The 27,633-nt window shown below is 58.6% G+C and overlaps 2 protein-coding genes and 5 long non-coding RNA genes across 15 annotated transcripts; 5 read left to right on the top strand and 2 right to left on the bottom strand.

Annotated features, from left to right (window-relative positions):
• The first annotated feature begins 1,426 nt into the window (after nucleotides 1–1,426).
• RAB5B (RAB5B, member RAS oncogene family) lies at nucleotides 1,427–12,959 on the top strand. 2 transcript variants are annotated; one of them, XM_058828419.1, is made up of 8 exons: nucleotides 1,427–1,548; nucleotides 3,163–3,353; nucleotides 4,290–4,441; nucleotides 6,805–6,927; nucleotides 10,037–10,130; nucleotides 12,463–12,594; nucleotides 12,734–12,756; nucleotides 12,905–12,959. In XM_058828419.1, the coding sequence occupies exons 2-6, from the start codon at nucleotides 3,191–3,193 to the stop codon at nucleotides 12,576–12,578; spliced, it is 648 nt and encodes a 215-aa protein (XP_058684402.1). In that variant the 5' UTR covers nucleotides 1,427–1,548; nucleotides 3,163–3,190; the 3' UTR covers nucleotides 12,579–12,594; nucleotides 12,734–12,756; nucleotides 12,905–12,959. The 2 variants fall into 2 exon arrangements, with proteins under 2 accessions (XP_058684402.1, XP_058684401.1); XM_058828418.1 differs by lacking the exon at nucleotides 12,905–12,959 and having other exon boundaries at nucleotides 12,463–12,754.
• A 3,049-nt stretch (nucleotides 12,960–16,008) lies between these two features.
• Nucleotides 16,009–16,863, bottom strand: LOC131574039 (uncharacterized). Of its 4 annotated transcripts, XR_009276352.1 has the most exons (4): nucleotides 16,698–16,784; nucleotides 16,449–16,482; nucleotides 16,358–16,380; nucleotides 16,010–16,324 (listed from the first exon to the last, which is right to left on the bottom strand). It is a non-coding gene; the product is annotated as an uncharacterized LOC131574039 (long non-coding RNA). The 4 variants fall into 4 exon arrangements; XR_009276351.1 differs by having other exon boundaries at nucleotides 16,009–16,403; nucleotides 16,460–16,516; nucleotides 16,698–16,759; XR_009276353.1 differs by lacking the exon at nucleotides 16,010–16,324 and having other exon boundaries at nucleotides 16,350–16,380; nucleotides 16,732–16,863.
• A 1,002-nt stretch (nucleotides 16,864–17,865) lies between these two features.
• SUOX (sulfite oxidase) lies at nucleotides 17,866–23,167 on the top strand. Of its 2 annotated transcripts, XM_058828411.1 has the most exons (6): nucleotides 17,866–17,890; nucleotides 18,939–19,045; nucleotides 19,131–19,298; nucleotides 19,347–19,422; nucleotides 20,476–21,654; nucleotides 22,895–23,167. In XM_058828411.1, exons 2-6 carry the CDS (start codon nucleotides 19,014–19,016, stop codon nucleotides 23,147–23,149), a joined length of 1,710 nt encoding a protein of 569 aa, XP_058684394.1. In that variant the 5' UTR covers nucleotides 17,866–17,890; nucleotides 18,939–19,013; the 3' UTR covers nucleotides 23,150–23,167. The 2 variants fall into 2 exon arrangements, with proteins under 2 accessions (XP_058684394.1, XP_058684393.1); XM_058828410.1 differs by having other exon boundaries at nucleotides 19,131–19,422.
• LOC131574037 (uncharacterized) lies at nucleotides 23,019–24,991 on the bottom strand. Of its 4 annotated transcripts, XR_009276348.1 has the most exons (6): nucleotides 24,902–24,991; nucleotides 24,629–24,648; nucleotides 24,233–24,545; nucleotides 23,881–24,002; nucleotides 23,216–23,499; nucleotides 23,019–23,092 (listed from the first exon to the last, which is right to left on the bottom strand). It is a non-coding gene; the product is annotated as an uncharacterized LOC131574037 (long non-coding RNA). The 4 variants fall into 4 exon arrangements; XR_009276347.1 differs by lacking the exons at nucleotides 24,629–24,648; nucleotides 24,902–24,991 and adding an exon at nucleotides 24,711–24,806 and having other exon boundaries at nucleotides 24,233–24,578; XR_009276349.1 differs by lacking the exons at nucleotides 24,629–24,648; nucleotides 24,902–24,991 and adding an exon at nucleotides 24,649–24,774.
• On the top strand, nucleotides 23,534–23,974 carry LOC131574040 (uncharacterized). The gene is made up of 3 exons (XR_009276355.1): nucleotides 23,534–23,657; nucleotides 23,708–23,832; nucleotides 23,948–23,974. It is a non-coding gene; the product is annotated as an uncharacterized LOC131574040 (long non-coding RNA).
• Nucleotides 24,218–24,851, top strand: LOC131574041 (uncharacterized). The gene is made up of 3 exons (XR_009276356.1): nucleotides 24,218–24,289; nucleotides 24,320–24,635; nucleotides 24,778–24,851. It is a non-coding gene; the product is annotated as an uncharacterized LOC131574041 (long non-coding RNA).
• A 199-nt stretch (nucleotides 24,992–25,190) lies between the features above and the next one.
• Nucleotides 25,191–27,196, top strand: LOC131574038 (uncharacterized). Its single transcript, XR_009276350.1, has 3 exons — nucleotides 25,191–25,391; nucleotides 25,672–25,764; nucleotides 26,019–27,196. It is a non-coding gene; the product is annotated as an uncharacterized LOC131574038 (long non-coding RNA).
• Nucleotides 27,197–27,633: the final 437 nt, after the last annotated feature.

The raw sequence follows: 27,633 nt of genomic DNA, 5'->3' as shown, positions 1-27,633 counted from the left end.
AATCCCCCCTAAATGTCACAAATTTCCTCCAAAATGTCCCCAAATTCCTCCAAAATGTCCCCAAATCCCCCCAAAACGTCCCCAAATCCCCCGAAAATGTCCCCAAAATGTCCCCAAATGTCCCCAAATTCCCCCAAATCCCCCCTAAATGTCCCCAAATCCCCCCTAAATGTCCCCAAATGTCCCCAAACCCCCCCAAGTGTCCCCAAAATGTCCCCAAATGGCCCCAAATCCCCCCTACATGTCCCCAAATGTCCCCAGGACCCCCAAAATGTCCCCAAATGTCCCCAAACCCCCCCAAAATGTCCCCAAATCCCCCCAAAATGGCCCCAAATGTCCCCAAATCCCCCCAAATGTCCCCAAATTCCTCCAAAATGTCCCCAAATGTCCCCAGGACCCCCAAAATGTCCCCAAATCCCCCTAAATGTCACAAATTTCCTCCAAAATGTCCCCAAATCCCCCCTAAATGTCCCCAAATCCCCCCAAAATGTCCCCAAATGTCCCCAAATCCCCCCCAAATGTCCCCAAATCCCCCCAAAATGGCCCCAAATCCCCCCAAAATGGCCCCAAATCCCCCCTAAATGTCCTCAAATCCCCCCAAAATGTCCCCAAATCCCCCCAAAATGGCCCCAAATGTCCCCAGGACCCCCAAAATGTCCCCAAATGTCCCCAAATCCCCCCAAAATGGCCCCAAATTCCTCCCAAATGTCCCCAAATCCCCCCAAATGTCCCCAAATCCCCCCAAAATGTCCCCAAGTTCCTCCAAAATGTCCCCAAATCCCCCCAAAATGGCCCCAAATTCCTCCCAAATTGTCCCCAAATCCCCCCAAAATGTCCCCAAATGTCCCCAAATCCCCCCAAAATGGCCCCAAATCCCCCCAAAATGGCCCCAAATGTCCCCAAAATGTCCCCAAATCCCCCCAAAATGTCCCCAAATGTCCCCAAACCCCCCCCAAGTGTCCCCAAAATGTCCCCAAGAACTCCCCAGGCCACGCCCCCTTTTCGCGCAAGCCACGCCCCCTTTGTGGCCACGCCCACCGCGCTGTTTGGAGCGCTCTGATTGGTCCGTTCTGGTCCCGCCCCCTGCACGACAGCTCCCGGCGGCCCCCGTTGTCAATCACAGCCAGCGCCTCCTCTGATTGGGTGAAGCTTCGGCTCCTCCCGCTTTTCCATTGGTTGATGCGGTCGCGGGGCTCCGCCCCTCCGGTCACCTTATTTGTTGTTCGTCCCGCCCTCCCGCGTTTCTCCGCTTCCTATTGGTAGCGCGCCACGTCACTCAAATAAAACCCCGCCTCCTCACCGCCTTCCCTCCTCCGCATTGGCCACGCTATCCTTGCCCTCTTATTGGTCGCTGTGCTGTCCATCACGCTTCCCCTACCTCCCATTGGTGGAGCTTCGCGGGGCGGTTCCCTCCTTGCTTCCCATTGGCGGAGCGCGAAGGCGGGCTCTGCGCTGATTGGCCGACGCTCCGCTTAGTCCCGCCCCCTCCGTGAGGGCTTGGCGGAGCCGCTGTTTGTGCGCTCGGGGCCGCGCCGGGAGGGCCCGGAGGTACCGGGGGAGGGGGCGGGGGGCGAGCCCGGAGGCACCGGGAACCTTCCGGGGGTGGCACCGAGGGCAGCCGGGCACCGAGAGGAACCGGGAGGGACCGCGCCGAGCCGGGCCCGAGGCGCTGAGGGCGCTGAGGGCGGGACCCCCCCGGGTGGGGGCTTGAGGAGGGGGTTCCAGGCCTGAGGGGGCCGCGGTCGCCTCATCCCGGGGGGCTCCGGGCCGGGATCCCCCGGAGGGGTCGGGCTCGGCCGGTTTGGGGCTGAGGGGAGCGGCGCTGCTTCTTAATGAGGGGGATCCCCCATTTAAGGGGGATTTTTTCTGTCCCCTCCCCGTTTTTGGGGTGTTTCGCCCCCTCGTTTCTATTTTTGGAATGTTTTCCTCGCTCTTTTTGGGGTGTTTTTGCTGCTCCATTCCCCATTATTTGGGTTTTTCCCGTGTTTTAGGGGTATTTCCCACTTTAGTTTCTATTTTAGGAATGTTTTCCTCGCTTTTTGGGGTTTTTTTCCCCTTTTCTTTCCCGTTTTGGGGGTGTTTTTCCCCCTCATTATGGAGGATTCTGATCCCTGGGTTTGGGATTCCCACAGGATTTGGGATCCCCCAAAGTTCGGATTCCCTGGAATTCGGGATCCCCTGGAATTGGGGCTCTCCCAGAGTTTGGGATCTCCCCCAGGATTTGGGATCCCCCCTGATCTGAGGCTCTCCCGGAATTTGGGATCCCCCAGGCCAGCCTGCCTCATCCCAGTGGGGTGATCCCATCCCAGATCCCATCCCAGTGGGGTGATCCCATTCCAACGGGGTGATCCCATCCCAGATCCTATCCCAGATCCCACCCCAGTGAGCTGATCCCATCCCAGTGAGCCAATCCCAGTGTCCTGATCCCACCCCAGTGTCCCAAGCCCAGTGTCCCGATCCCATCCCAACAGGGTTGATCCCAGTGTCCTGATCCCACCCCAGTGTCCTGATCCCATCCCAACAGGGTTGATCCCAGTGTCCCGATCCCGGGGCGCGTTGATTCCACTGTCCCGATCCCACTGTCCCGATCCCACTGACCCGATCCCACTGACCCGATCCCATCCCGACAGGGTTGACCCCAGTGTCCCGATCCCAGTGTCCCGACCCCAGTGTCCCGATCCCAGTGTCCTGATCCCACCCCAACAGGGTTGATCCCAGTGTCCCAATCCCATCCCGACAGGGTTGATCCCAGTGTCCCGATCCCAGTGTCCCGATCCCACTGTCCCAATCCCACTGTCCCGATCCCATCCCGACAGGGTTGATCCCAGTGTCCCAATCCCAGTGTCCTGATCCCAGTGTCCTGATCCTATCCCGACAGGGTTGATCCCAGTGTCCCGATCCCAGTGTCCCGATCCCAGTGTCCCGATCCCATCCCAGTGTCCCGATCCCAGTGTCCCGATCCCAGTGTCCTGATCCTATCCCGACAGGGTTGATCCCAGTGTCCCGATCCCAGTGTCCCGATCCCATCCCAGTGTCCCGATCCCAGTGTCCTGATCCCATCCCAGTGTCCCGATCCCAGTGTCCCGATCCCATCCCAGTGTCCTGATCCCAGTGTCCCGATCCCGGGGCGCGTTGATCCCAGGCGCTGCCGTGTCCCCACAGGATCCCAGCCCGTCCCAGCTGCGGGGCCATGGCCGGGCGCGGCGCCCAGCGCCCCAACGGGCACTCGCAGCCCAGTAAGATCTGCCAGTTCAAACTGGTGCTACTGGGAGAGTCGGCCGTGGGCAAATCCAGCCTGGTGCTGCGCTTCGTCAAGGGCCAGTTCCACGAGTACCAGGAGAGCACCATCGGCGGTGAGACGGGATCTGGGGATCCCGTGGGGATCTGGGGCTGTCCTGGGTGGGATTTGGGGTGATTCCAGGGTGGGATCTGGGGTGCAGGGAGGGATTTGTCAAGGGCCAGTTCCACGAGTACCAGGAGAGCACCATCGGCGGTGAGACGGGATCTGGGGATCCCGTGGGGATCTGGGGATCCCAAAGGGGTCTGGGGCTGTCCTGGGTGGGATCTGGGGTGATTCCAGGGTGGGATCTGGGGTGATTCCAGGGTGGGATCTGGGGTGATTCCAGGGTAGGGTTTGGGGTGATTCCATAGTGGGATCTGGAGTGATTCCATGGTGGGGGATCTGGGGTGATTCCAGGGTGGGATCTGGGGAGATTCCAGGGTGGGATGTGGGGTGATTCCAGGGTGGGATCTGGGTTAATTCCAGGGTGGGATCTGGGGAGATTCCAGGGTGGGATCTGGGGTGCAAGGAGGGCTTTTTTTGAAGGTTTTGGGACACCCTGGGAGGGTTTGGGATGCACTGAGGGATCCCAGGGCGGGTTGGTGACACTCTGGTGACACTCTGGGCTGTCTCTGGGTGGCTCTGGTGACACTCTGGTGACACTCTGGTGACACTCTGGGCTGTCCCTGTCGCCCCCAGCCGTGTTCCTCACTCAGTCCGTGTGTCTGGCTGGGTTTGGGATGCACTGAGGGATCCCAGGGCGGGTTGGTGACACCTTGGTGACACTCTAAGGTATCCCTGGGTGGCTCTGGTGACACCCTGGGCTGTCCCTGTCCCCCCCAGCCACGTTCCTGACCCAGTCCGTGTGTCTGGCTGGGTTTGGGATGCACTGAGGGATCTCAGGCCGGGTTTGGGATGCACTGAGGGATCCCGGGGTGGCTCTGGTGACACTCTGGTGACACCCTGGTGACACCCTGGTGACACTCTGGGCTGTCCCTGTCCCCCCCAGCCGCGTTCCTGACCCAGTCCGTGTGTCTGGACGACACCACGGTGAAGTTTGAGATCTGGGACACGGCGGGGCAGGAGCGCTACCACAGCCTGGCCCCCATGTACTACCGGGGGGCCCAGGCTGCCATCGTGGTCTATGACATCACCAACCAGGTATGGGGGGGATTTGGGGGGGTTTGGGGGAGATTTGAGGGGATTTGAGGGGGTTTGGGGGGGATTTGGGGGGATTTGGGGGGGATTTGAGGGGGTTTGAGGGGCTGCCATCGTGGTCTATGACATCACCAACCAGGTTTGGGGGGGATTTGAGGGGAATTTGGGGTCTCTGAGAAGTTTTGGGGCAGATTTGGGGGGGATTTGGGGGCTCTGAGGGGGTTTGAGGGGTGTTTGAGGGGCTGCCATCGTGGTCTATGACATCACCAACCAGGTATGGGGGGAATTTGGGGGGGACTGGGGGGGTTTGAGGGGGTTTGGAGGGGATCTGGGGGGATTTGGGGGAGATTTGGGCAGATTTGGGGGGGATTTGGGGGTTCTGAGGGGGTTTGAGGGGGGTTTGAGGGGCTGCCATCGTGGTCTATGGCATCACCAACCAGGTATGGGGGGCTTTGGGGGGATTTGGGAGGCTTTGGAGGGGATTTGGGGGGGTTTGGGGGGGATTTGAGGGGTTTTGGGGGCTCTGAAGGGCTTTGAGGGGTGACCATCGTGGTCTATGACATCACCAACCAGGTATGGGGGGGATTTGAGGGGAATTTGGAGGGGATTTGAGGGGATTTGGGGACTCTGAGGGGGTTTGAGGGGTGTTTGAGGGGCTGCCATGGTGGTCTGCGACATCACCAACCAGGTATGGGGGGCTTGGGGGGGTTTGGGGGGGTTTGGAAGGGATTTGGGGCAGATTTGGGGGGGTTTGGGGGGGATTTGGGGGTTCTGAGGGGGTTTGAGGGGCTGCCATTGTGGTCTACGACATCACCAACCAGGTATGGGGGGCTTGGGGGGGATTTGGGGGGGCTTGAGGGGGGATCTGGGGGTCTTGGGGGGGATTTGGGGGGCTTTGGAGGGGATTTGGGGGGGTTTGGGGGGATTTGAGGGGTTTTGGGGGCTCTGAAGGGCTTTGAGGGGTGACCATCGTGGTGTATGACATCACCAACCAGGTATGGGGGGGATTTGGGGGGATTTGGGGGGGATTTGAGGGGAATTTGGGGGGGTTGGAGGGGATTTGGGGGCTCTGAGGGGGTTTGAGGGGTGTTTGAGGGGTGACCATTGTGGTCTACGACATCACCAACCAGGTATGGGGGGCTTGGGGGGTATTTGGGAGGGACTGGGGGGGATTTGAGGGGAATTTGGGGTCTCTGAGGGGTTTTGGGCCAGATTTGGGGGGAATTCGGGAGGGATTTGAGGTGTTTGGGGGGCTCTGAGGGGGTTTGAGGGGTGACCATCGTGGTCTGTGACATCACCAATGAGGTACAGGGGGGGTTTGGGGGGAATTTGGGGTCTCTGAGAAGTTTTGGGGCAGATTTGGGGGGAATTTGGGGGCTCTTAGGAGTTTTGGGGAGGATCTGGGGGCTCTGAGAGGTTTTGGGGGGGATTTGGGGACTCTGAGGGTGTTTGAGGGGTGACCATTGTGGTCTATGACATCACCAACCAGGTATGGGGGGGATTTGGGGGGATTTGGGGGTCTCAGAGGGGTTTGAGGTGAATTTGAGGAGGATTTGGGGGTCTCAGAGGGGTTTGGGGGGGATTTGAGGAGGATTTGGGGATCTCAGAGGGGTTTGGGGGGGATTTGAGGAGGATTTTGGGGGTCTCAGAGGGGTTTGGGGTGAATTTGAGGAGGATTTGGGGGTCTCAGAGTGGTTTGAGGTGAATTTGAGGAGGATTTGGGGGTCTCAGAGGGGTTTGGGGTGAATTTGAGGAGGATTTGGGGGTCTCAGAGGGGTTTGAGGTGAATCTGAGGAGGATTTGGGAGTCTCAGAGGGGTTTGGGGGGGATTTGAGGAGGATTTGGGGGTCTCAGAGGGATTTGGGGTGAATTTGAGGAGGATTTGGGGATCTCAGAGGGGTTTGGGGGGATTTGAGGAGGATTTGGGGGGTTTGAGGTGAATTTGAGGAGGATTTGGGGGGTTTGAGGTGAATTTGAGGAGGATTTGGGATCTCAGACGGCTCCTGAGTCATTTTGAGGTGAATTTGAGGAGGATTTGGGGGTCTCAGAGGGGTTTGAGGTGAATTTGAGGAGGATTTGGGGGTCTCAGAGGGGTTTGAGGTGAATTTGAGGAGGATTTGGGGGTCTCAGAGGGGTTTGAGGTGAATTTGAGGAGGATTTGGGGGTCTCAGAGGGGTTTGGGGTGAATTTGAGGAGGATTTGGGGGGTTTGAGGTGAATCTGAGGAGGATTTGGGGGTCTCAGAGGGCTCCTGACTCATTTTGATGTGAATTTGACAGATTTTGGGGCTCAGGGGGTTGGGAGGGGATTTGAGGAGGGGTCTCCAGAGTATTTGGGGAGGGGTCTGAGGCTGCACCCCCTCCCCAGGAGACGTTTGCCCGCGCACGGGGCTGGGTGAAGGAGCTGCAGCGCCAGGCCAGCCCCAGCATCGTCATCGCCCTGGCCGGCAACAAAGCCGACCTGGCCAGCAAGAGGATGGTGGAGTACGAGGTCAGGAACCTTGGGAATTCCAGGAATTTTTTGGGAATTTTTGGGGAATTTTTTGGGAATTTTTGGGGGATTTTTTGGGGATTTTTTTGAGGATTTTTGGGGATTTTTGGGGATTTTTTGGGGAATTTTTGGGGGATTTTTTGAGGAATTTTTTGAGGATTTTTGGGGATTTTTGGGGGATTTTTTGAGGATTTTGGGGGATTTTTCAAGGATTTTTTGAGGATTTTTTAAAATTTTTGGGGGGGGATTTTTGGGATTTTTTGGGGAATGTTCTGGAGATTTTTGAGGATTTTTTTTTAATTTTGGGAGATTTTTTGGAGGATTTTTAAAAAATTTTTGGGGATTTTTTTTTTTTATTTTGGGGGATTTTTTGAGGATTTTGGGGGATTTTTGGGGATTTTTCAAGGATTTTTTGAGGATTTTTAAAAATTTTTGGGGGGGGATTTTTGGGATTTTTTTGGGAATGTTCTGGAGATTTTTGAGAATTTTTTTTTTAATTTTGGGAGATTTTTTGGAGGATTTTTAAAAATTCTTTGGGATTTTTTTTTTTATTATTTTGGGGAATTTTTTGAGGATTTTTGGGGATTTTTGGGGGATTTTTGGGGGAATTTTTTGAGGATTTTTAAAATTTTTGGGGGATTTTTTGGGGGGGATTTTTGGGATTTTTTTGGGAATGTTCTGGAGATTTTTGAGGATTTTTTTTTAATTTTGGGAGATTTTTTGGAGGATTTTTAAAAATTCTTTGGGATTTTTTTTTTATTTTGGGGATTTTTGGAGGATTTTTTGGGGATTTTTGGGGATTTTTCAAGGATTTTTTGAGGATTTTTAAAAATTTTTTGGGGATTTTTTGGGGGGGATTTTTGGGATTTTTTTGGGAATGTTCTGGAGATTTTTGAGGATTTTTTTTTAATTTTGGGAGATTTTTTTGGAGGATTTTTAAAAATTCTTTGGGATTTTTTTTTTTATTTTGGGGAATTTTTTGAGGATTTTTGGGGATTTTTGGGGATTTTTCAAGGATTTTTTGAGGATTTTTAAAAATTTTTGGGGGGGGATTTTTGGGATTTTTTTGGGAATGTTCTGGAGATTTTTGAGAATTTTTTTTTAATTTTGGGAGATTTTTTGGAGGATTTTTAAAAATTTTTGGGTTTTTTTTTTTTTATTTTGGGGGATTTTTTGAGGATTTTTGGGGATTTTGGGGGGATTTTTGGGGGATTTTTTGAGGATTTTTTTGGGGTTTTTTGGGGTTTTTTTGGGGGGGATTTCTGGCAGGTTTTCTGGGGTTTCATGGAGGATTTTTTTGGGGTTTTTTGGGGTTTTTTTTGGGTCTTTTGGAGGGGTTTTTTGAGTTTTGTGGCAGATTTTTTTGGGTTTTTGTGCAGGATTCTTTTGGGGTTTTTAGGGTTTTTTTGGGTTTTTTTGGGGGGAATTTTTCGTGAAGTTTTGGGGATTTTTTGGGGAATTTTTTGAGGATTTTTGGGGACTTTTTTGAGGATTTTTTGGGAATATTTTTTCGATTTTTTGGGGATTTTTTGAGGATTTTTTTTTTTAATTTTGGGGGGATTTTTTTGGAAGATTTTTTAAATTTTTTGGGATTTTTATTTTGGATTTTGGAGGATTTCTTGGGGGATTTCTGGCAGGTTTTCTGGGGTTTCATGGAGGAATTTTTGGGGGTTTTTGGGGTTTTTTTTTGGTTTTTTTTTAGTATTTTGGGGTTTTTGGGGGGATATTTTTGGGGGGATTTCTGGCAGGTTTTCTGGTGTTTCATGGAGGAATGTTTGGGTTTTTTTGGGGGGTTTTTTGGGTTTTTTTGGGGATTTCTGGCAGATTTTCTGGGGTCTCATGGAGGATTTTTTGGGGTTTTTTGGGGGAGTTTTTGGGTTTTTGGGGGTTTTTTTGTGTTTTTTTGGGGGAGGGATTTCTGGCAGATTTTTTGGTGTTTCATGGAGGAATTTTTTGGGTTTCTTGGGGGGTTTTTTTGGGGGGTTTTTTTGGTTTTTTGGGGGATTTCTTTTGGGGGGATTTCTGCCAGGTTTTCTGGGGTTCCGTGGAGGAATTTTGGGGGTTTTTTGAGGGAGTGTTTTGGGGGTTTTTTTGTTATTTTTGGGGGGGATTTCTGGCAAATTTTTTTGAGTTTCATGGAGGATTCTTTTGGGGTTCTTTTGGGGTTTTTTAGGGGGATTTTGGGCAGGTTTTCTGGGGTTTCATGGAGAAATTTTTGGGGTTTTTTGGGGGAGTTTTTTTGGGGTTTTTTTGTTATTTTGGGGTTTTTTTTTTATTTTTGGGGTTTTTTTGGGGGGGATTTCTGGCAGGTTTTCTGGTGTTTCATGGAGGAATTTTTGGGGTTTTTTGAGGGAGTTTTTTGGGGGTTTTTTGTTATTTTTGGGGATTTTTGGGGGGGGGATTTCTGGCAGGTTTTTTGGTGTTTCACGGAGAATTTTTTGGGGTTTTTTTGGGGTTTTTTTTTAGTATTTTGGGGTTTTTGGGGGGATATTTTTGGGGGGATTTCTGGCAGGTTTTCTGGGGTTCCATGGAGGCATTGTTTTGGGTTTTTTGGGTTTTTTGGTGTTTTTTGGGGTTTTTTTTGGGATTTTGGGCAGGTTTTTTGGTGTTTCATGGAGGAATTTTTTGGGGGTTTTTGAGGGAGTTTTTTGGGGGTTTTTTTGTTATTTTTGGGGTTTTTTTGGGGGGGATTTCTGGCAGGTTTTTTGGTGTTTCATGGAGGATTCTTTTGGGGTTCTTTTGGGGTTTTTTAGGGGGATTTCTGGCAGGTTTTCTGGGGTTCATGGAGGAATTTTTGGGGGTTTTTTGGGGGGTTTTTTTGGTTTTTGGGGGATTTTTTGGGGGCGGATTTCTGGCAGGTTTTCTGGGGTTTCATGGAGGAATTTTTGGGGTTTTTTGGGGGGTTTTTTGTTATTTTTGGGGTTTTTTAGGGGGATTTCTGGCAGGTTTTCTGGTGTTCCATGGAGGATTTTTTTGGTGTTTTTGGGGTTTTTTTTTGGGATTTCTGGCAGGTTTTCTGGTGTTCTATGGAGGAATTTTTTTGGGTTTTTTGGTGTTTTTTGGTGTTTTTTGGTGTATTTTTGTGGTTTGTGCTGACATTTCCCCACAGGAGGCTCAGGCCTACGCCGATGACAACAGCCTGCTGTTCATGGAGACCTCGGCCAAAACAGCCATGAACGTCAACGACCTGTTCCTGGCCATCGGTGAGGGGTTTTGGGGGGTCCCAGGGGGGTTTGGGGGGTCCCAGGGGGGTTGGGGGGGGGTCTCTGAGGGGTCCTGAGGGGTTCTGGGGGGTCTCAAAGGGGTCCTTGAGGGGTTTTGGGGGGTCCCAGAGGGGTCCCGAGGGGTTTAGGGGGGTCTCAGAGGGGTGCTGAGGGGTTTTGGGGGAGTCTCAGGAGGGTTTTGGGGAGGCTCTGGGGGTCCTGAAGGGTTTAGGGGGGTCTCAAAGGGGTCCTTGAGGTGTTTTGGGGAGTCCCAGGGGGGTCCTGAGGGGTTTTGGGGGGTCTCAGAGGGGTTTTGATGGGGCTCTGAGGAGTTTGGGGGGGGTCTCAGGGGGACTTTGGGGGGTTTTGGGGGTCTCAGAGGGGTTTTGAGGGGGCTCTGAGGAGTTTGGGGGGGTCTCAGGGGGACCTTGAGGGGTTTTGGGAGTCTCAGGAGGGTTTTGGGGGGGCTCTGGGGGTCCTGAGGGGTTTAGGGGAGTCTCAAAGGGGTCCCAAGGGGTTTTGGGGAGGCTCTGGGGGTCCTGAAGGGTTTAGGGGGGTCTCAAAGGGGTCCTTGAGGGGTTTTGGGGGGTACAAGGGGGATCCTGAGGGGCTTTGGGGGGTCTCAGAGGGGTTTTGAGGGGGCTCTGAGGAGTTTGGGGGGGTCTCAGGGGGACCTTGAGGGGTTTTGGGGGGGCTCTGAGGGGTTTTGGGGGGTGCCAGGGGGGGTTGGGGGGTCTCAGAGGGGTTTTGGGAGTCTCAGGAGGGTTTTGGGGGGGCTCTGGGGGTCCTGAGGGGTTTTGGAGGGTACAAGGGGGACCCTGAGGGGTTTTGGGGGGTCTCAGGGGGGTTTGGGGGGTCCCAGGGGGGTTGGGGGGGGTGCTCTGAGGGGTCCTGAGGGGTTTTGGGGGGTCTCAGAGGGGTTTTGAGGGGGCTCTGAGGAGTTTGGGGGGGTCTCAGGGGGACCTTGAGGGGTTTTGAGGGGGCTCTGGGGGGTCTCGAGGGGTTTGGGGGGGGTTCTGAGGGCTCTGAGGGGTTTTGGGTGGGTTCTGAGGGGTTTTGGGTGGTCCCTGAGGGGTTTTGGGGGGTCCCAGGGGGGGTTGGGGGGTCTCAGAGGGGTCTGGTGGGTCTCAGGAGGGTTTTGGGGGGGCTCTGGGGGTCCTGAGGGGTTTTGGGGGGGCTTTGAGGGGTGCTGAGGTGTTTTGGGGGAGTCTCAGAGGGGTTTTGGGAGTCTCAGGAGGGTTTTGGGGGGGCTCTGGGGGTCCTGAGGGGTTTAGGGGGGTCTCAAAGGGGTCCTGAGGGGTTTTGGGAGGTCTCAGAGGGGTTTTGAGGGGGCTCTGAGGAGTTTGGGGGGGTCTCAGGGGGACCTTGAGGGGTTTTGGGGGGGCTCTGGGGGGTCCTGAGGGGTTTTGGGGGGGCTTTGAGTGGAGCTGAGGGGTTTTGGGGGAGTCTCAGAGGGGTTTTGGGAGTCTCAGGAGGGTTTTGGGGGGCTCTGGGGGTCCTGAAGGGTTTGGGGGGTTTCAAAGGGGTCCTTGAGGGGTTTTGGGGGGTCTCAAAGGCGTCCTTGAGGGGTTTTGGGGGGTCTCAGAGGGGTCCCGAGGGGTTTTGGGGAGTCCCAGGGGGGTCCCGAGGGGTTCTGGGGGGTCCCAGAGGGGTCCCGAGGGGTTTTGGGGGGGCTCTGGGGGGTCCTGAGGGGTTCTGGGGGATCTCAGGGGGACCCTGAGGGGTTTTGGGGGGGTCCCGAGGGGTTTGGGGGGGCTTTGTGGGGTCCTGAGGGGTTTTGGGGGGTACAAGAGGGACCCTGAGGGGTTTGGGGGGGTCCTGAGGGGTTTTGGGGGATCCCAAAAACCCCAAACCTTCCCAAATATCCCAAACGATCCTGAGTGACCCCAAACCATCCCAAACCCTTCTGGGTGACCCCAAATGATCCTGAATAACCCCAAATGTCCCCAAATGATCCCAGCCCCCCGTGGGTGACCCCAAATGTCCCCAAATGTCCCCAAATGATCCTGAATAACCCCAAATGTCCCCAAATGATCCCAGCCCCCCGTGGGTGACCCCAAACGTCCCCAAATGTCCGCAAATGTCCCCAAATGTCCCTGAATGTCCCTGACTGACCCCAAATGTCCCCAAATGTCCCTGAATGTCCCCAAATGTCCCCAAATGTCCCCGAGTGTCCCTGACTGACCCCAAATGTCCCCGAATGTCCCTGACTGACCCCAAATGTCCCCAAATGTCCCCGAATGTCCCTGACTGACCCCAAGTGACCCCAAATGTCCCCAAGTGACCCCGAGTGACCCCGAGTGTCCCTGACTGAGCCCATCCCCCGTTCCAGCCAAGAAGCTGCCAAAGACGGAGCCGCAGAGCTCGGCCGGGGCCGGGGGCCGGGGCCGGGGCGTGGACCTGAGCGAGCAGAGCCCGCAGGGCCGCGGGCAGTGCTGCAGCAACTGAGGGATCTGCTGGGATCTGATGGGATCTGCTGGGATCCGCCGGGATCTGGTGGGATCCACCGGGATCTGACCCACACCCAGCCCCCCGCGGGCAGTGCTGCAGCAACTGAGGGATCTGCTGGGATCTGATGGGATCCACCGGGATCTGATGGGATCCACCGGGATCTGATGGGATCTGACCCACACCCAGCCCCCCGCGGGCAGTGCTGCAGCAACGCTGGGATCTGATGGGATCTGCTGGGAACCACCGGGATCTGATGGGATCCACCGGGATCTGATGGGATCTGCTGACACCCACTGGGATCTGCTGGGGTCTGCTGACACCTCTGGGATCTGACCCACACCCAGCCCCCATGGGCAGTGCTGCAGCAACTGAGGGATCTGATGGGATCCACCGGGATCTGACCCACACCCAGCCCCTGTGGGCAGTGCTGCAGCAACTGAAGGATCTGATGGGATCTGCCAGGATCCACCAGGATCTGATCCACACCCAGCCCCCCAGGGGCAGTGCTGCAGCAACTGAGGGATCCACCGGAATCCATCCCAAATCCAGCTGGGATCCACTGGGAGCAAGCCAGGATCAAGCCCAAATCCAGCCAGGACCGAGCCCAGATCCAGCCGGGATCGAGCCCAAATCCAGCTGGGATCCAGCCAGGATCCAGTGGGATCGAGCCAGGATCCAGCCAGGATCAAGCCAGGATCCAGTGGGATCAAGCCGGGATCCAGCCAGGATCAAGCCAGGATCCAGTGGGATCGAGCTCCAGCCCAGCCTGCGGGGCCGGGGCAGTGCTGCAGCGACTGAGGAAGGATCCAGCCGGGATCCAGCCGGGATCCAGCCGGGATCCAGCCAGCTTACAGCCAGGATTCCAGCCCAGATTCCCACCCCGATCCCAGCCCGGATCCCACCAGATCCCAGCCCTGATCCCAGCCCCGATCCCACCCTGGGACTCTCCCCGAGCTCCTCTCCCAGCACCTTCTGAAGCTTCCAAGGCTCCTCCTCAGCACCAGATCCCACCTGGACCCTCCAGATCCCTCCTGGTTCCAGCAGGCCCCACTTGGATCCAGCAGATCCCTCCTGGATCCTGCGGCTCTCACACGGATCCTCCAGACTCCCCCGGGATCCCCCAGGGCCCTCCTGGCAGCACCAGATCCCTTTTGGATTGCACCAGATCTCCACCAGATCCCACCAGATCCCTCCTGGATCCACCAGATCCCTCCTGGATCCCGCTGGATCCCCATGGCTCTCCCAAGGACTGGACTGGCGAGGATTCCCGGACTGTCCGTCCGTCCCCGCGGGATCCTGGGACGCTCGGATCCCCCCGGATCCCCCCGGATCCCCCCGGATCCCTCCCCTGCGATCTGGGGATCCCGGAGCCGCCCGGGATGGATCCTCCAGCGATTCCTGCGGGATCGGCGCCGCCCCCGCCCGGTTCGGCCCTTCCTGGGGACGGGAGCTGCAGGGGACACGGGGGGACATGGGGGGGACACGGAGGGGACACAGGGGGGGACACGGAGGGGACATGGAGGGGACACAGGAGGGACACGGAGGGGACACGGAGGGGACACCGGGGGGACATGGGGGGTCCTGGTGTCTGGGGTGGCCCCGTGGGTGATGTCCCCTGAGTGACCTCGGCCATGTCCCCGTGGTCATCCTGGCCGTGGTCACCCCATGGCAATGTCCCCATGGTCATCCTGGCCATGTCCCCGTGGTCATCCTGGCTGTGGTCACCCCATGGTAATGTCCCCATGGTCATCCTGGCCGTGTCCCCGTGGTCATCCTGGTCGTGGTCACCTCCAGGTGATGTCCCCTGAGTGACCTCAGCTGTGTCCCCATGGTCATCCTGGCTGTGGTCACCTCCAGGTGATGTCCCCTGAGTGACCTCGGCCGTGTCCCCGTGGTCATCCTGGTCGTGGTCACCTCCAGGTGATGTCCCCTGAGTGACCTCAGCCATGGTCACCCCACAGCGATGTCCCCATGGCCATCCTGGCCATGTCCTCGTGGTCATCCTGGCTGTGGTCACCCCACGGCGATGTCCCCTGAGTGACTTTGGCCATGGTCAACCCATGGTGATGTCCCCATGGCCATCCTGGCTGTGGTCACCCCATGGCAATGTCCCCATGGTCATCCTGGCCGTGTCCCCGTGGTCATCCTGGCCATGTCCCCGTGGTCATCCTGGCTGTGGTCACCTCCAGGTGATGTCCCCTGAGTGACTTTGGCCATGGTCACCCCATGGTGATGTCCCCATGGTCATCCTGGCTGTGGTCACCCCACAGTGATGTCCCCTGAGTGACCTCAGCTGTGTCCCCGTGGTCATCCTGGCTGTGGTCACCCCATGGCCATGTCCCCATGGTCACCCCATGGCCATGTCCCCATGGTCACCCCATGGCCATGTCCCCATGGTCATCCTGGCCGTGTCCCCGTGGTCATCTTGGCCGTGTCCCCATGGTCATCCTGGCTGTGGTCACCCCACAGCGATGTCACCGTGGTCACTCCACACAATGTCCTTGTGGTCACCCCACAGCGATGTCCCCTGAGTGACCTCAGCCATGGTCACCCCACAGCGATGGCCCCGTGGTCATCCTGGCCATGGTCACCCCTCAGGTGACATCCCCAGGTGATCCCAGTGGTGGCCTCAATGTCCCCAGGTGTTCCCAGCCATGGTGACCTCGATGTCCCCAGGAGGTCCCAGTGGCGACCTCGATGTCCCCTCAATGATCCCAGTGGCGACCTCGATGTCCCCAGGTGTTCCCAATGGTGGCCTCGATGTCCCCAGGTGTTCCCAGCCATGGTGGCCTCGATGTCCCCTCAATGATCCCAATGTGTCCCCAGGAGGTCCCAGTGGTGGCCTCGATGTCCCCTCAATGATCCCAATGGTGACCTCGATGTCCCCAGGTGATCCCAGTGGTGGCCTCGATGTCCCCTCAATGATCCCAGTGGTGACCTCGATATCCCCAGGTGTTCCCAATGGTGACCTTGATGTCCCCAGGAGGTCCCAGTGGTGACCTCGATGTCCCCAGGTGATCCCAGTGCTGGCCTCGATGTCCCCTCAATGATCCCAATGGTGGCCTCGATGTCCCCAGGTGATCCCAATGGTGACCTCGATGTCCCCAGGTGTTCCCAGCCATGGCCACCCCCAGGTGCCACCCCCAGTGTCCCCTCCCAGTTTGTCACTGTCCCCATCCCGGGGCCATCCCAGTTTGCACTTTATGGGGTCAGATGTCCCCTCGGTCCTGTCCCCGTGTCCCCGGGCTGGCAGCGAGGGGACAGAGAGGGGACAGAGAGGGGACAGGAGGGGACAGAGAGGGGACAGGAGGGGACAGAGAGGGGACAGGAGGGGACAGGGAGGGGACAGGAGGGGACAGAGAGGGGACAGAGAGGGGACAGGAGGGGACAGGGAGGGGACAGGGAGGGGACAGGGAGGGGACAGGAGGGGACAGAGAGGGGACAGAGAGGGGACAGGAGGGGACAGGGAGGGGACGGAGAGGGGACAGGAGGGGACAGCAGTGCCACCCCCTGCCCTGTGTCCTGGTCCCTTCCGGACCCTCGGTGCCCCACCCTGTCCAGGGGCCACCCCAAGGTTGGGGACACCCGGAATTTGGGGACACCCAGACTTGGGGACACCCGGAATTTGGGGACACCCCCGAGTTGGGGACACCCAGAATTGTCCCCCCAGTTGCAGGGGGTGGCAGCTGTGGGGTGGAGGGACCCGGTCCTGTATGAAACCCCTGGGGACACCTTGGGGACACCTTGGGGACACCTTGGGGACATTGGGGGGACACCTCGGGGTCATTCCTGGGGTCACCTTGGGGTCATTCCCAGGGACACCTTGGGGACACCTCAGGGTCATTCCTGGGGTCACTCTGGGGACACCTCGGGGGCACCTTGGGGACAGTCCTGGGGTCACCTCAGCGTCACATTGGGGACAGTCTTGGGGACACCTCAGGGTCACCTTGGGGACAGTCCTCGGGTCACCTCAGGGTCATTCCTGGGGTCACTCTGGGGACACCTCAGGGTCACCTTGGGGACAGTCCTCGGGTCACCTCAGGGTCATTCCTGGGGTCACTCTGGGGACACCTGGGGGTCATTCCTGGGGTCACCTCGGGGACACCTTGGGGACACGTCGGGGTCATTCCTGGGGTCACTCTGGGGACACCTCAGGGTCACTCCAGGGCCATTCCCGGTGCCTCTGGAATTGTCAACCTCGATGTCCCCAGGGTGGGGACGGAGCCTGAAGGGTCCCGGCCCTGTCCCCACCCCCGGGGACACCTTGGGGACATTCCCGGGGACACCTCGGGGACAGTCCTGGGGACACCTCGGGGACATTCCCGGGGACACCTCGGGGACATTCCTGGGGACACCTCGGGGACATTCCTGGGGACACCTCGGGGACATTCCCGGGGTCATTCCTGGGGACACCTCGGGGACATTCCCGGGGTCACCTCGGGGTCATTCCCGGTGCTCCAGAGCCTCTGGAATTGGTGACATCGCTGTCCCCAAAGTGGTGGCCCCCATGTCCCAGCCCTGGACCAAACAGGGACACTGCAGCTCCTGGCACTTTTATTTTTGGTTGTTTCCTTTATTTTTCTTTAGTTTTCCTTTTTTTCTGGCTTATTTTATTTTATTTTTATTTTATTTTATTTTATTTTCATTTCATTTGAATTTTTTTTCTTTTAATTTTTTTTTTTCCTTGCTTTGGGAAGCTCCTCCCTCGCGGTGAAATAACAATCGTGATAACCACAACGTCGGGTCGCTGATTTACCCATGTATTTAATGTAAAAAACCCAACAAGAACACAAAAAAAAAAAATCAAAAAAAAAAAAAACAAAGGAAAAAAAAAATTCCATAAAAACAAAAATTCCCAACTTTCTGTGTGCTCAGGGAGGGGACGTGGCAACGACACCGAGGCCATCCGGTGCCAGCAGCCGCTGCCAGATCGCGGCCCTGCCCTGATAACGCTTATCAGAGATCGCAGCTGCCTGGCACCTCTGGGCTTTTTCTCCCTTTTTTCCGTTTTTTCCCTTTTTTCCCCGTTTTTCCCCCAAATTCCCAGCGGGAAATTCGGGAGCGGCGTTGCCCCTTTAAATCCCCCTCGCCGCTTTAAGACCCCCTTGGGGCCGAGCGTGGTGTTGCCCCTTTAAGGCGGCGTTGGTGGGGCCCACCTCGCGTGCGGCCACGCCCATTTGGCCCCCGTTAAAGTAAACAGAGGGGGCGTGGCCAGGGTGGGTCGCGCGCTCGCCGAGGCCACGCCCCTCGCCCCCCTCTTAAAGCGGCCGCGCCCGCAGGGACACCGCGGGACCGGAACCGTTACGCAGGTGAGCGGCGGCGACAACCGGGAGCGGGGGGGGAACGGGGAAAACCGGGAATGGGGCGGCGAAACCGGGATCGGGGTGAGGCTGAGGGGAGGGAGAACCGGGACCACGCTGGGGCTGCGGGGGAAAAACAACGGGGACCGGAGGGGTTGGGGACAACCGGGGCTGGACTGGGCCTGCGGCGGCGACAACCGGGACCGGGATGGGGGTAGAGAGGGGACAACCGGGACCGGGATGGGGCTGGGGAGGGGACAACCGGGACCGGGATGGGCTGGAGAGGGGACAACCGGGACCGGGATGGAGCTGGGGAGGGGACAACCGGGACCGGGATGGGGGTGGAGACTCGGGGACTGGGACCGACCGGGCTGGGGACAACCGGGACCGGGCTGGGGACAACCGGGACCGGGCCAGGGACAACCGGGACCGGACTGGGGACAGCCGGGACCGGGCCGGGGACAACCGGGACCGGGCTGGGGACAACCGGGACCGGGCTGGGAACAACCGGTACCGAGCCGGGGACAACCGGGACCGGGCCAGGGACAACGGGGACCGGGCCGAGGCTGCGGGGATGTAACGGGGACCGGACTGGGAACAACCGGGACTGGGCTGGGGACAACCGGGACCGGACTGGGGACAACCGGGACCGGCCTGGGAACAACCGGGACCGTGCTGGGAACAACCGGGACGGGGTTGGGGACAACCGGGACCGGCCTGGGGACAACCGGGACCGGCCTGGGGACAACCGGGACTGGGCTGGGGACAACCGGGACCGGACTGGGGACAACCGGGACCGGGCTGGGGACAGCCGGGACCGGCCTGGGAACAACCGGGACCGGCCTGGGAACAACCGGGACGGTGCTGGGGACAACCGGGACCGGACTGGGGACAACCGGGACCGGACTGGTGCTGTCGGGAGGGAGAACCGGGACCGGGCCGAGGCTGCGGGGATGTACCGGGGACCGGGCTGGGGTCGCGGAGGGGCAGAACCGGAGGGGGAACCGGGAGCGCTCGTGTCGCCGCAGGGGTCCCTGATTGTCGCTTCCCCCGGCAGCGTCCCCGGGGCCGTTTCCCGGTCCCGGTGCCCGTCACAGCCGCGCTCTCCCGTCCCTCCGCCGCCGCCGCCGCGATGCTGCTGCTCCGGGCCGTGGCCGGCCGCAGGTAGGAGCGGCCCCGCCGGGGCTCCCGGTGTCTCCCCGGTGTCCCCCGGTGTCCCGGGACCGCTGTGACCCCGCTGTCCCCGCAGGCTCCCGCCGCTGACGCAGCTGCCCCGGGGCTGCTCCCGGTTGGCCGCCGGTAGCGCGACACCGGAGGGACAACCGGGAGCGACACCGGGGGGACAACCGGGAGCGACACCGGAGGGACAACCGGGAGCGACACCGGGGGGACAACCGGGAGCGACACCGGGGGGACAACCGGGAACGACACCGGGGGGACACCGGGGAGCGGCACCGGGGGGACACCGGGGAGCGGCCCCGGTGCTGGCGGCGCTGCTCGGGATCGGGGCCGTCCTGGCCTACGGAGAGCGGCAGCGGAGGGTGAGCGACACCGCGGGGACACCGGGGGGACACCGCGGGGACACCGGGGGGACACCGGGGGTGGTGGCACCGGGAGGGGGGCGGGGACAGCTCGGGGTCCTTCCCCGGGACGGGGACAGCGAGGGTGCGGTTGGAGCCCGGCGGGAGGCGGCACCTGAAGGGGCGGATCCCGGTGAGAGGTGACACCGGGACAGCGGGAGGGGGGTGGCACCGGGGGGTGGATCCCGGGAGAGGGGTGGCACCGGGACAGGGGGATCGGGAGAAAGGGGGTGGCACCGGGACAGGGGGATCGGGACAGGGGTGGCACCGGGACAGGGGGATCCCGGGGGAAGGGGTGACACCGGGACAGAGGGATCCCGGGACAGGGGCGGCACCGGGACACCGGGATCCCGGGGGAAGGGGGATTCCGGCACAGGGGTGACACCGGGGGAAGGATCTCGAGGGAAGGGGTGACACCGGGACAGGGGTGACACCGGGACAGGGGGTTCGGGAGAAAGGGGGTGACACCGGGACAGGGGTGGCGCCGGGACAGGGGGTTCGGGAGAAGGGGGATGGCACCGGGGAGGAGTAACACCGGCACAGGGGGATCCTGGGGAGGGGTGACACCGGGACAGGGGTGACACCGGGACACCGGGATCCTGGGGAGCAGTGACACCGGGACAGGGGGATCCCGGGGCAGGGGTGGCACCGGGATCCTGGGGAGGGAGGACACCGGGACACCGGGGTCAGGGGTGACATCGGGACGCCGGTGTCATGGGTGACACTGGGACACCGGGATCCTGGGGAGGGGGTGACACCGGGACACCGGGGAGCGGTGACACCGGCACAGGGGGATCCCGAGGAGCGGTGACACCGGGACACCGGGATCAGGGGTGACACCGGGATCCCGGGGAGGGGGAGACACCGGGATCCGAGGGTCAGGGGTGACACCGGCACAGGGGGATCCCGGGAAGGGAGGACACCGGGACACCGGGATCAGGGGTGACACCGGGACACCGGGGAGGGGTGACACCGGTATCAGGGGTGTCCCACTGACCCCCCCGGTACCCGCAGAGCGCCCAGGCCGCGCAGGCCCCCCCGTCCCCGCCGTACCCCCGTTACACCCGGGCCGAGGTGGCTCAGCACCGCACCCCCCGCGACCGCGTGTGGGTCACCTACGGCACCGACGTGTTCGATGTCACCGAATTCGTGGAGCTGCACCCGGGGGGACCGGACAAAATCCTCCTGGCGGCCGGAGGAGCCCTGGAGCCTTTCTGGGCTCTCTACGCCGTCCACAGCCAGCCCCACGTGCTGGAGCTGCTCCGTGACTACAAAGTGGGCGAGCTGAGCCCCGAGGACGCGGCGGTGACACCGGGGGACACCGCGGACCCGTTCGCCGGGGACCCCCCTCGCCACCCGGCGCTGCGGGTGAACAGCTCGAAACCTTTCAACGCCGAACCTCCCCCGGAGCTGCTGACCCAGAGTTTCCTGACCCCCAACGAGCTTTTCTTCACCCGTAACCACCTCCCGGTGCCCTCGGTGGAGCCGGGCTCCTACCGGCTGCGCGTGGAGGTTCCCGGTGGCCGAGCGCTGTCGCTGTCGCTGGCCGAGCTCCGCCGCCGCTTCCCCAAGCACGAGGTGACGGCCACGCTGCAATGCGCCGGTAACCGGAGATCCGAGATGAGCCGGGAGCGCCCGGTCAAGGGGCTGGACTGGGGCATCGGGGCCATCAGCACCGCACGATGGGGAGGAGCGAGGCTCCGGGACGTGCTGCTGGCCGCCGGTTTCGGCGAGAAAAGCGGAGCCACCGAGGACTGGCACGTGTGTTTCGAAGGGTTGGATACGGACGCCACCGGGACTCCCTACGGAGCGTCCATCCCGTTAAAACGGGCGCTGAGCGGCGAGGCCGAGGTGCTGCTGGCGTACGAGATGAACGGGCAGGAGCTGCCGCGGGATCACGGGTTCCCGGTGCGGGCGCTGGTGCCCGGTGTGGTCGGGGCCAGGAGCGTGAAGTGGCTGCGGAGCGTGGTGGTGTCACCCTCGGAGAGCCCGAGCCACTGGCAGCAGAACGATTACAAAGGGTTTTGTCCCTCCGTGGATTGGGATTCCGTGGATTTCCGCAGCGCTCCGGCCATCCAGGAGCTGCCGGTGCAGTCGGCGATCACCGAACCCCGGCCCGGGGCCGCCGTGCCCGCCGGGGAACTGACGGTGAAGGGATACGCGTGGAGCGGAGGAGGAAGGGAGGTGATCAGGGTGAGACGGGGAACGGGAATGGGGGGGAAATGGGGGGAAATGGGGAAAAAGTGGGGGAAAAAGTGGGGAAATGGGTGGGGAAAAAGTGGGGGGAAAAGTGGGGAAATGGGTGGGGAAATGGGGAAAAAGTGGGAAAATGGGTGGGGAAATGGGTGGGGAAAATGGGGGGAAATGGGTGGGGAAAATGGGGAAAAAGTGGGGGGAAAGTGGGGAAATGGGTGGGGAAATGGGGGAAAAGTGGGGGAAAAAGTGGGGAAATGGGTGGGAAAAAGTGGAGAAATGGGTGGGGAAATGGTGAAAAAGTGGGGGGAAAAGTGGGGGAAAAAGTGGAGAAATGGGTGGGGAAATGGGGGGAAAGTGGGGAAATGGAGGAAATAGGTGGGGAAATGGGTGGGAAAAGGGAGATGGGTGGGAAAGGGTGGGGAAAGGGAAATGGGGAATGGGGGTGGGTGGGGAAATGGGGGGAAAGTGGGGGGAAAAGTGGGGAAATGGGGTGGGAAAGGGTGTGGGAAAAGGGAAATGGGTGGGAAAAGGGAGATGGAGAATGGGGGATGGATGGGAAAAGGGTGGGGAAAGGGGGAACGAGGGGTGGGTGGGGAAAATGGGATGGGAAAAGGGAAATGGGTGGGAAAAGGGAGATGGAGAATGGGGGATGGGTGGGAAAAGGGAGGGGAAAGGGAAATTTGGAACAGGATGAGTGGGAAAAGGGAAAGGATTGGGAAAAGGGAGATGGAGAACAGGGGATGGATGGGAAAAGGGTGGGGAAAGGGGAAGGGGGAACGAGAGATGGGTGGGGAAAATGGGGTGGGAAAAGGGAAATGGGTGGGAAAAGGAGATGGAGAATGGGGGATGGATGGGAAAAGGGTGGGGAAAGGGGGAACGAGGGATGGGTGGGGAAAATGGGATGGGAAAAGGGAAATTGGGAACGGGGGGTGGATAGAACGGGGTGTGGGTGGGAAAAATGGGGTGGGAAAAGGGAAAAGGATGGAAAAAGGAGATGGAGAATGGGGGATGGATGGGAAAAGGGAGGGGAAAGGGAAATTTGGAACAGGATGGGTGGGAAAAGGAAAATGTGCAGAAAATGGAGATGTGGAACAGGGGATAAATGGAAAAATCAAACGGAACATCCACCAAAATCAAACAGAACCCAACCCAGCACACACGTATCCCCGCACAGGGGGTGATGGGGATGGATCTCCATATTAATTAGCGTTAATTAGCAGTAATTACCCCCCCGCAGGTGGATGTGTCGCTGGACGGGGGCCGCACGTGGCGCGAGGCCGCTCTGGGGCCGCGGCCGGAGCGGGGCCGGGGCTGGGCCTGGGCGCTCTGGGAGCTGCGAGCGGCGGCGCCCGCGGGGACCCGGCTGGAAATCGTCTGCAAGGCCGTGGACAGCAGCTACAACGTCCAGCCCGACAGCGTGGGGGGAATCTGGAACCTTCGAGGGGTGCTCAGTAATGCATGGCACAGGGTGGGGGTCACTGTGACACCCTGAGTGACACCAGGGGTCTGTGGGGGTCACTGTCACCCGCTGGGGGACAGCGTGGGGGGCATCTGGAACCTTCGAGGGGTGCTGAGAAACGCCTGGCATCGGGTGGGGGTCACTGTGACACCCTGAGTGACACTGTCACCTGCTGGGGGTCACTGTCACACCCTGAGTGTCACTGGGGACACTGGGGACAGCGTGGGGGGAATCTGGAACCTTCGAGGGGTGCTGAGCAACGCCTGGCACAGGGTGGGGGTCACTGTCACACCCTGAGGGACATTGGGGGTCACTGTCACACCCTGAGGGTCACCAGGGGTCACTGTCACCCACTGGGGGACAGCGTGGGGGGCATCTGGAACCTTCGAGGGGTGCTCAGTAATGCATGGCATCGGGTGGGGGTCACTGTCACACCCTGAGTGACACTGGGGACACTGGGGACAGCGTGGGGGGCATCTGGAACCTTCGAGGGGTGCTCAGTAATGCATGGCACAGGGTGGGGGTCACTGTCACACCCTGAGTGACACTGTCACCTGCTGGGGGTCACTGTCACACCCTGAGTGACACCAGGGGTCACTGTCACACCCTGAGTGACACTGGGGACACTGGGGACAGGGACACTGGGGGGCATCTGGAACCTTCGAGGGGTGCTGAGCAACGCCTGGCACAGGGTGGGGGTCACTGTCACACCCTGAGTGTCACTGGGGACACTGGGGACAGGGACACTGGGGGGAATCTGGAACCTTCGAGGGGTGCTCAGTAATGCCTGGCACAGGGTGGGGGTCACTGTCACCCGCTGAGGGACACCAGGGGTCACTGTCACCCCCTGAGTGTCACTGGGGACAGCGTGGGGGGCATCTGGAACCTTCGAGGGGTGCTGAGCAACGCCTGGCACCGCGTGGGGGTCACTGTCACCCGCTGAGGGACACTGTCACCTGCTGGGGGTCACTGGGGACACTGGGGACAGGGACACTGGGGGGAATCTGGAACCTTCGAGGGGTGCTGAGCAACGCCTGGCACAGGGTGGGGGTCACTGTGACACCCTGAGGGACACTGGGGACACTGGGGACAGGGACACTGGGGGGCATCTGGAACCTTCGAGGGGTGCTCAGTAATGCATGGCACAGGGTGGGGGTCACTGTCACACCCTGAGTGTCACTGTCACACCCTGAGTGTCACCAGGGGTCACTGTCACACCCTGAGTGTCACTGTCACCTGCTGGGGGTCACTGTCACCCACTGAGGGACAGCGTGGGGGGCATCTGGAACCTTCGAGGGGTGCTCAGTAATGCATGGCACAGGGTGGGGGTCACTGTCACACCCTGAGTGTCACTGTCACACCCTGAGTGACACCAGGGGTCACTGTCACCTGCTGGGGGTCACTGTCACACCCTGAGTGTCACTGTCACCTGCTGGGGGACAGCGTGGGGGGAATCTGGAACCTTCGAGGGGTGCTCAGCAATGCATGGCACCGGGTGGGGGTCACTGTCACACCCTGAGTGACACTGTCACCTGCTGGGGGTCACTGTCACACCCTGAGGGTCACTGGGGACAGCGTGGGGGGCATCTGGAACCTTCGAGGGGTGCTGAGCAACGCCTGGCACCGGGTGGGGGTCACTGTGACACCCTGAGGGTCACCAGGGGTCACTGTCACACCCTGAGTGTCACCAAGGGACACTGTCACCTGCTGGGGGTCACTGGGGACACTGGGGACATTGGGGACATTGGGGACAGGGACACCGGGGACATTGGGGGTCACTGTCACCCACTGAGGGACAATGGGGACAGCAGGGGGACAGCGGGGACACCAACGACAGCAGGGACAGACAGGGACAGAGGGACATTGGGGACAGAAGGACATTGGGGACACGGGGACATTGGGGACACAGGGACATTGGGGACATTGGGGACATTGGGGACAAATGGACAGAGGGACATTGGGGACAGAGGGACATTGGGGACATTGGGGACAGATGGACAGAGGGACATTGGGGACACAGGGACATTGGGGACACGGGGACAGAGGGACATTGGGGACATTGGGGACACAGGGACATTGGGGACATCAGTGACACAGGGACAGAAGGACATTGGGGACACAGGGACAGAAGGACATTGGGGACAGACGGACAGAAGGACATTGGGGTCACAGCAGGTCCTGAGCAGTGTCCCCATCCCCGTGTCCCACTGAGGGCCGGGACCACCGCGGATCCCAAAGGATCCCAGAGACCCCAAAGGATCCCAGAGACCCCAAAGTGTCCCAGAGACCCCAAAGGATCCCAGAGACCCCAAAAGGGCTCCAGGACCCCAAAGGGTCCCAGAGACCCCAAAGGCCCCACAGACCCCAAAGTGTCCCACAGACCCCAAAGGACCCCAAAGGTCCCACAGATCCCAAAGAATCCACAGACCCCAAAGGCTCCAGAGACCCCAAAAGGGCTCCAGGACCCCAAAGTGTCCCAGAGACCCCAAAGGATCCCAGACCCCAAAAGGCTCCACAGACCCCAAAAGGCTCCAGGACCCCAAAGGACCCCAAAGTGTCCCAGAGACCCCAAAAGGCTCCACAGACCCCAAAGACCCCACAGACCCCAAAAGGCTCCAGGACCCCAAAAGGCTCCACAGACCCCAAAGGTCCCACAGACCCCAAAAGGCTCCAGGACCCCAAAAGGCTCCAGGACCCCAAAGAATCCACAGACCCCAAAGGCTCCAGGACCCCAAAGGACCCCAAAGTGTCCCACAGACCCCAAAGGTCCCACAGACCCCAAAAGGCTCCAGGACCCCAAAGAATCCACAGACCCCAAAGGCTCCAGGACCCCAAAGGTCCCACAGACCCCAAAGGACCCCAAAGGATCCCAGAGACCCCAAAAGGCTCCAGGACCCCAAAGGATCCCAAAGGTCCCACAGACCCCAAAAGGCTCCACAGACCCCAAAAGGCTCCACAGACCCTCAGTTTCTATTGACCCCAAAAGATTCTCTCGACCCCAAAAGGATTTTATGGCCCCTGAAGGGTTTTATTGACCCCAAAAGTTCCCACAGCCCCCAAAGTTTTATTGACCCCAAAAGATTCCACAGCTCCTGGTGAGTTCTGCAGACCCCAAAAAGGATTTTATGGACCCCAAAAAGGATTTTATAAACCCCAAAAAGGATTTTATAAACCCCAAATGATTTTATGAACCCCAAAAAGGATTTTATAAACCCCAAAAAGGATTTTATAAACCCCAAAAAGGATTTTATAGACCCCAAATGATTTTATGGACCCCAAAAAGGATTTTATAAACCCCAAAAAGGATTTTATAAACCCCAAAAAGGATTTTATGGCCCCCCCAAAAAGGATTTTAGGGACCCCAAAAAGGATTTTATAAACCCCAAATGATTTTATGAACCCCAAAAAGGATTTTATGGACCCCAAAAAGGATTTTATGGACCCCAAAAAGGATTTTATGGACCCCCCAAAGGATTCCACAGACCCCAAAAGTCTTTTATGGCCCCTGAAGGATTTTAAGCCCCCACCCCAAAGGATTTTAATGACCCCAAAGGCATCCACAGACCCCAAAAAGGATTTTATGGACCCCAAAAAGGGTTTTATGGACCCCAAAAAGGATTTTATAAACCCCAAAAAGGATTTTATAAACCCCAAATGATTTTATGGACCCCAAAAAGGATTTTATGGACCCCAAAAAGGATTTTATGGACCCCAAAAAGGATTTTATGGACCCCAAAAGTTTCTGGAGACCCCAAAGATTTGCAGGGATGGATTTTGCAGCCCCAAAGGTCGAAGGTCAGCGGGGTTTTATGGCTTTGGGGTTTAATTGTTTAGGGGTTTAATTGCTTTGGGGTTTAATTGCTTTAGGGTTTTATGGCTTTGGGGTTTTATGGCTTTGGGGTTTTATGGCTTTGGGGTTTAATTGCTTTGGGGTTTAATTGCTTTGGGGTTTTATGGCTTTGGGGTTTTATGGCTTTGGGGTTTAATTGCTTTGGGGTTTTATGGCTCTGGGGTTTTATGGTCCCAGTTTTACACCCCGATGTGTGAAAGTGCCTCCTGCCATAAAGATTTGGGAATTTTTATGGGCTCGGAGCCTTCCTGGGGCAGCGAGGGCGGGGTGGGATTGGGGCTGTGCTGGGAGACCCCGACCCCAAACCCACGGGACCCCTGACCCTAAATAACCCCTGACCCCATGGGACCCCTGACCCCAATCCTAAATACCCCTGATCCTAAATAACCCCTGACCCTAAATAAATAACCCCTGATCCTAAATAAATAACCCCTGACCCTAAATAAATAACCCCTGACCCCACGGGACCCCTGACCCTAAATAACCCCTGACCCCTGATCCTAAATAAATAACCCCTGACCCTAAATAACCCCTGACCCTAAATAACCCCTGACCCTAAATAACCCCTGATCCTAAATAAATAACCCCTGACCCTAAATAACCCCGACCCCAATCCTAAATAACCCCTGATCCTAAATAAATAACCCCTGACCCTAAATAACCCCTG

The sequence above is a fragment of the Poecile atricapillus genome (assembly GCF_030490865.1).
Source record: "Poecile atricapillus isolate bPoeAtr1 chromosome 35 unlocalized genomic scaffold, bPoeAtr1.hap1 SUPER_35_unloc_1, whole genome shotgun sequence".
NCBI classification, from domain to species: domain Eukaryota; kingdom Metazoa; phylum Chordata; class Aves; order Passeriformes; family Paridae; genus Poecile; species Poecile atricapillus.
This window is presented reverse-complemented; position numbering and strand designations above follow the sequence as displayed.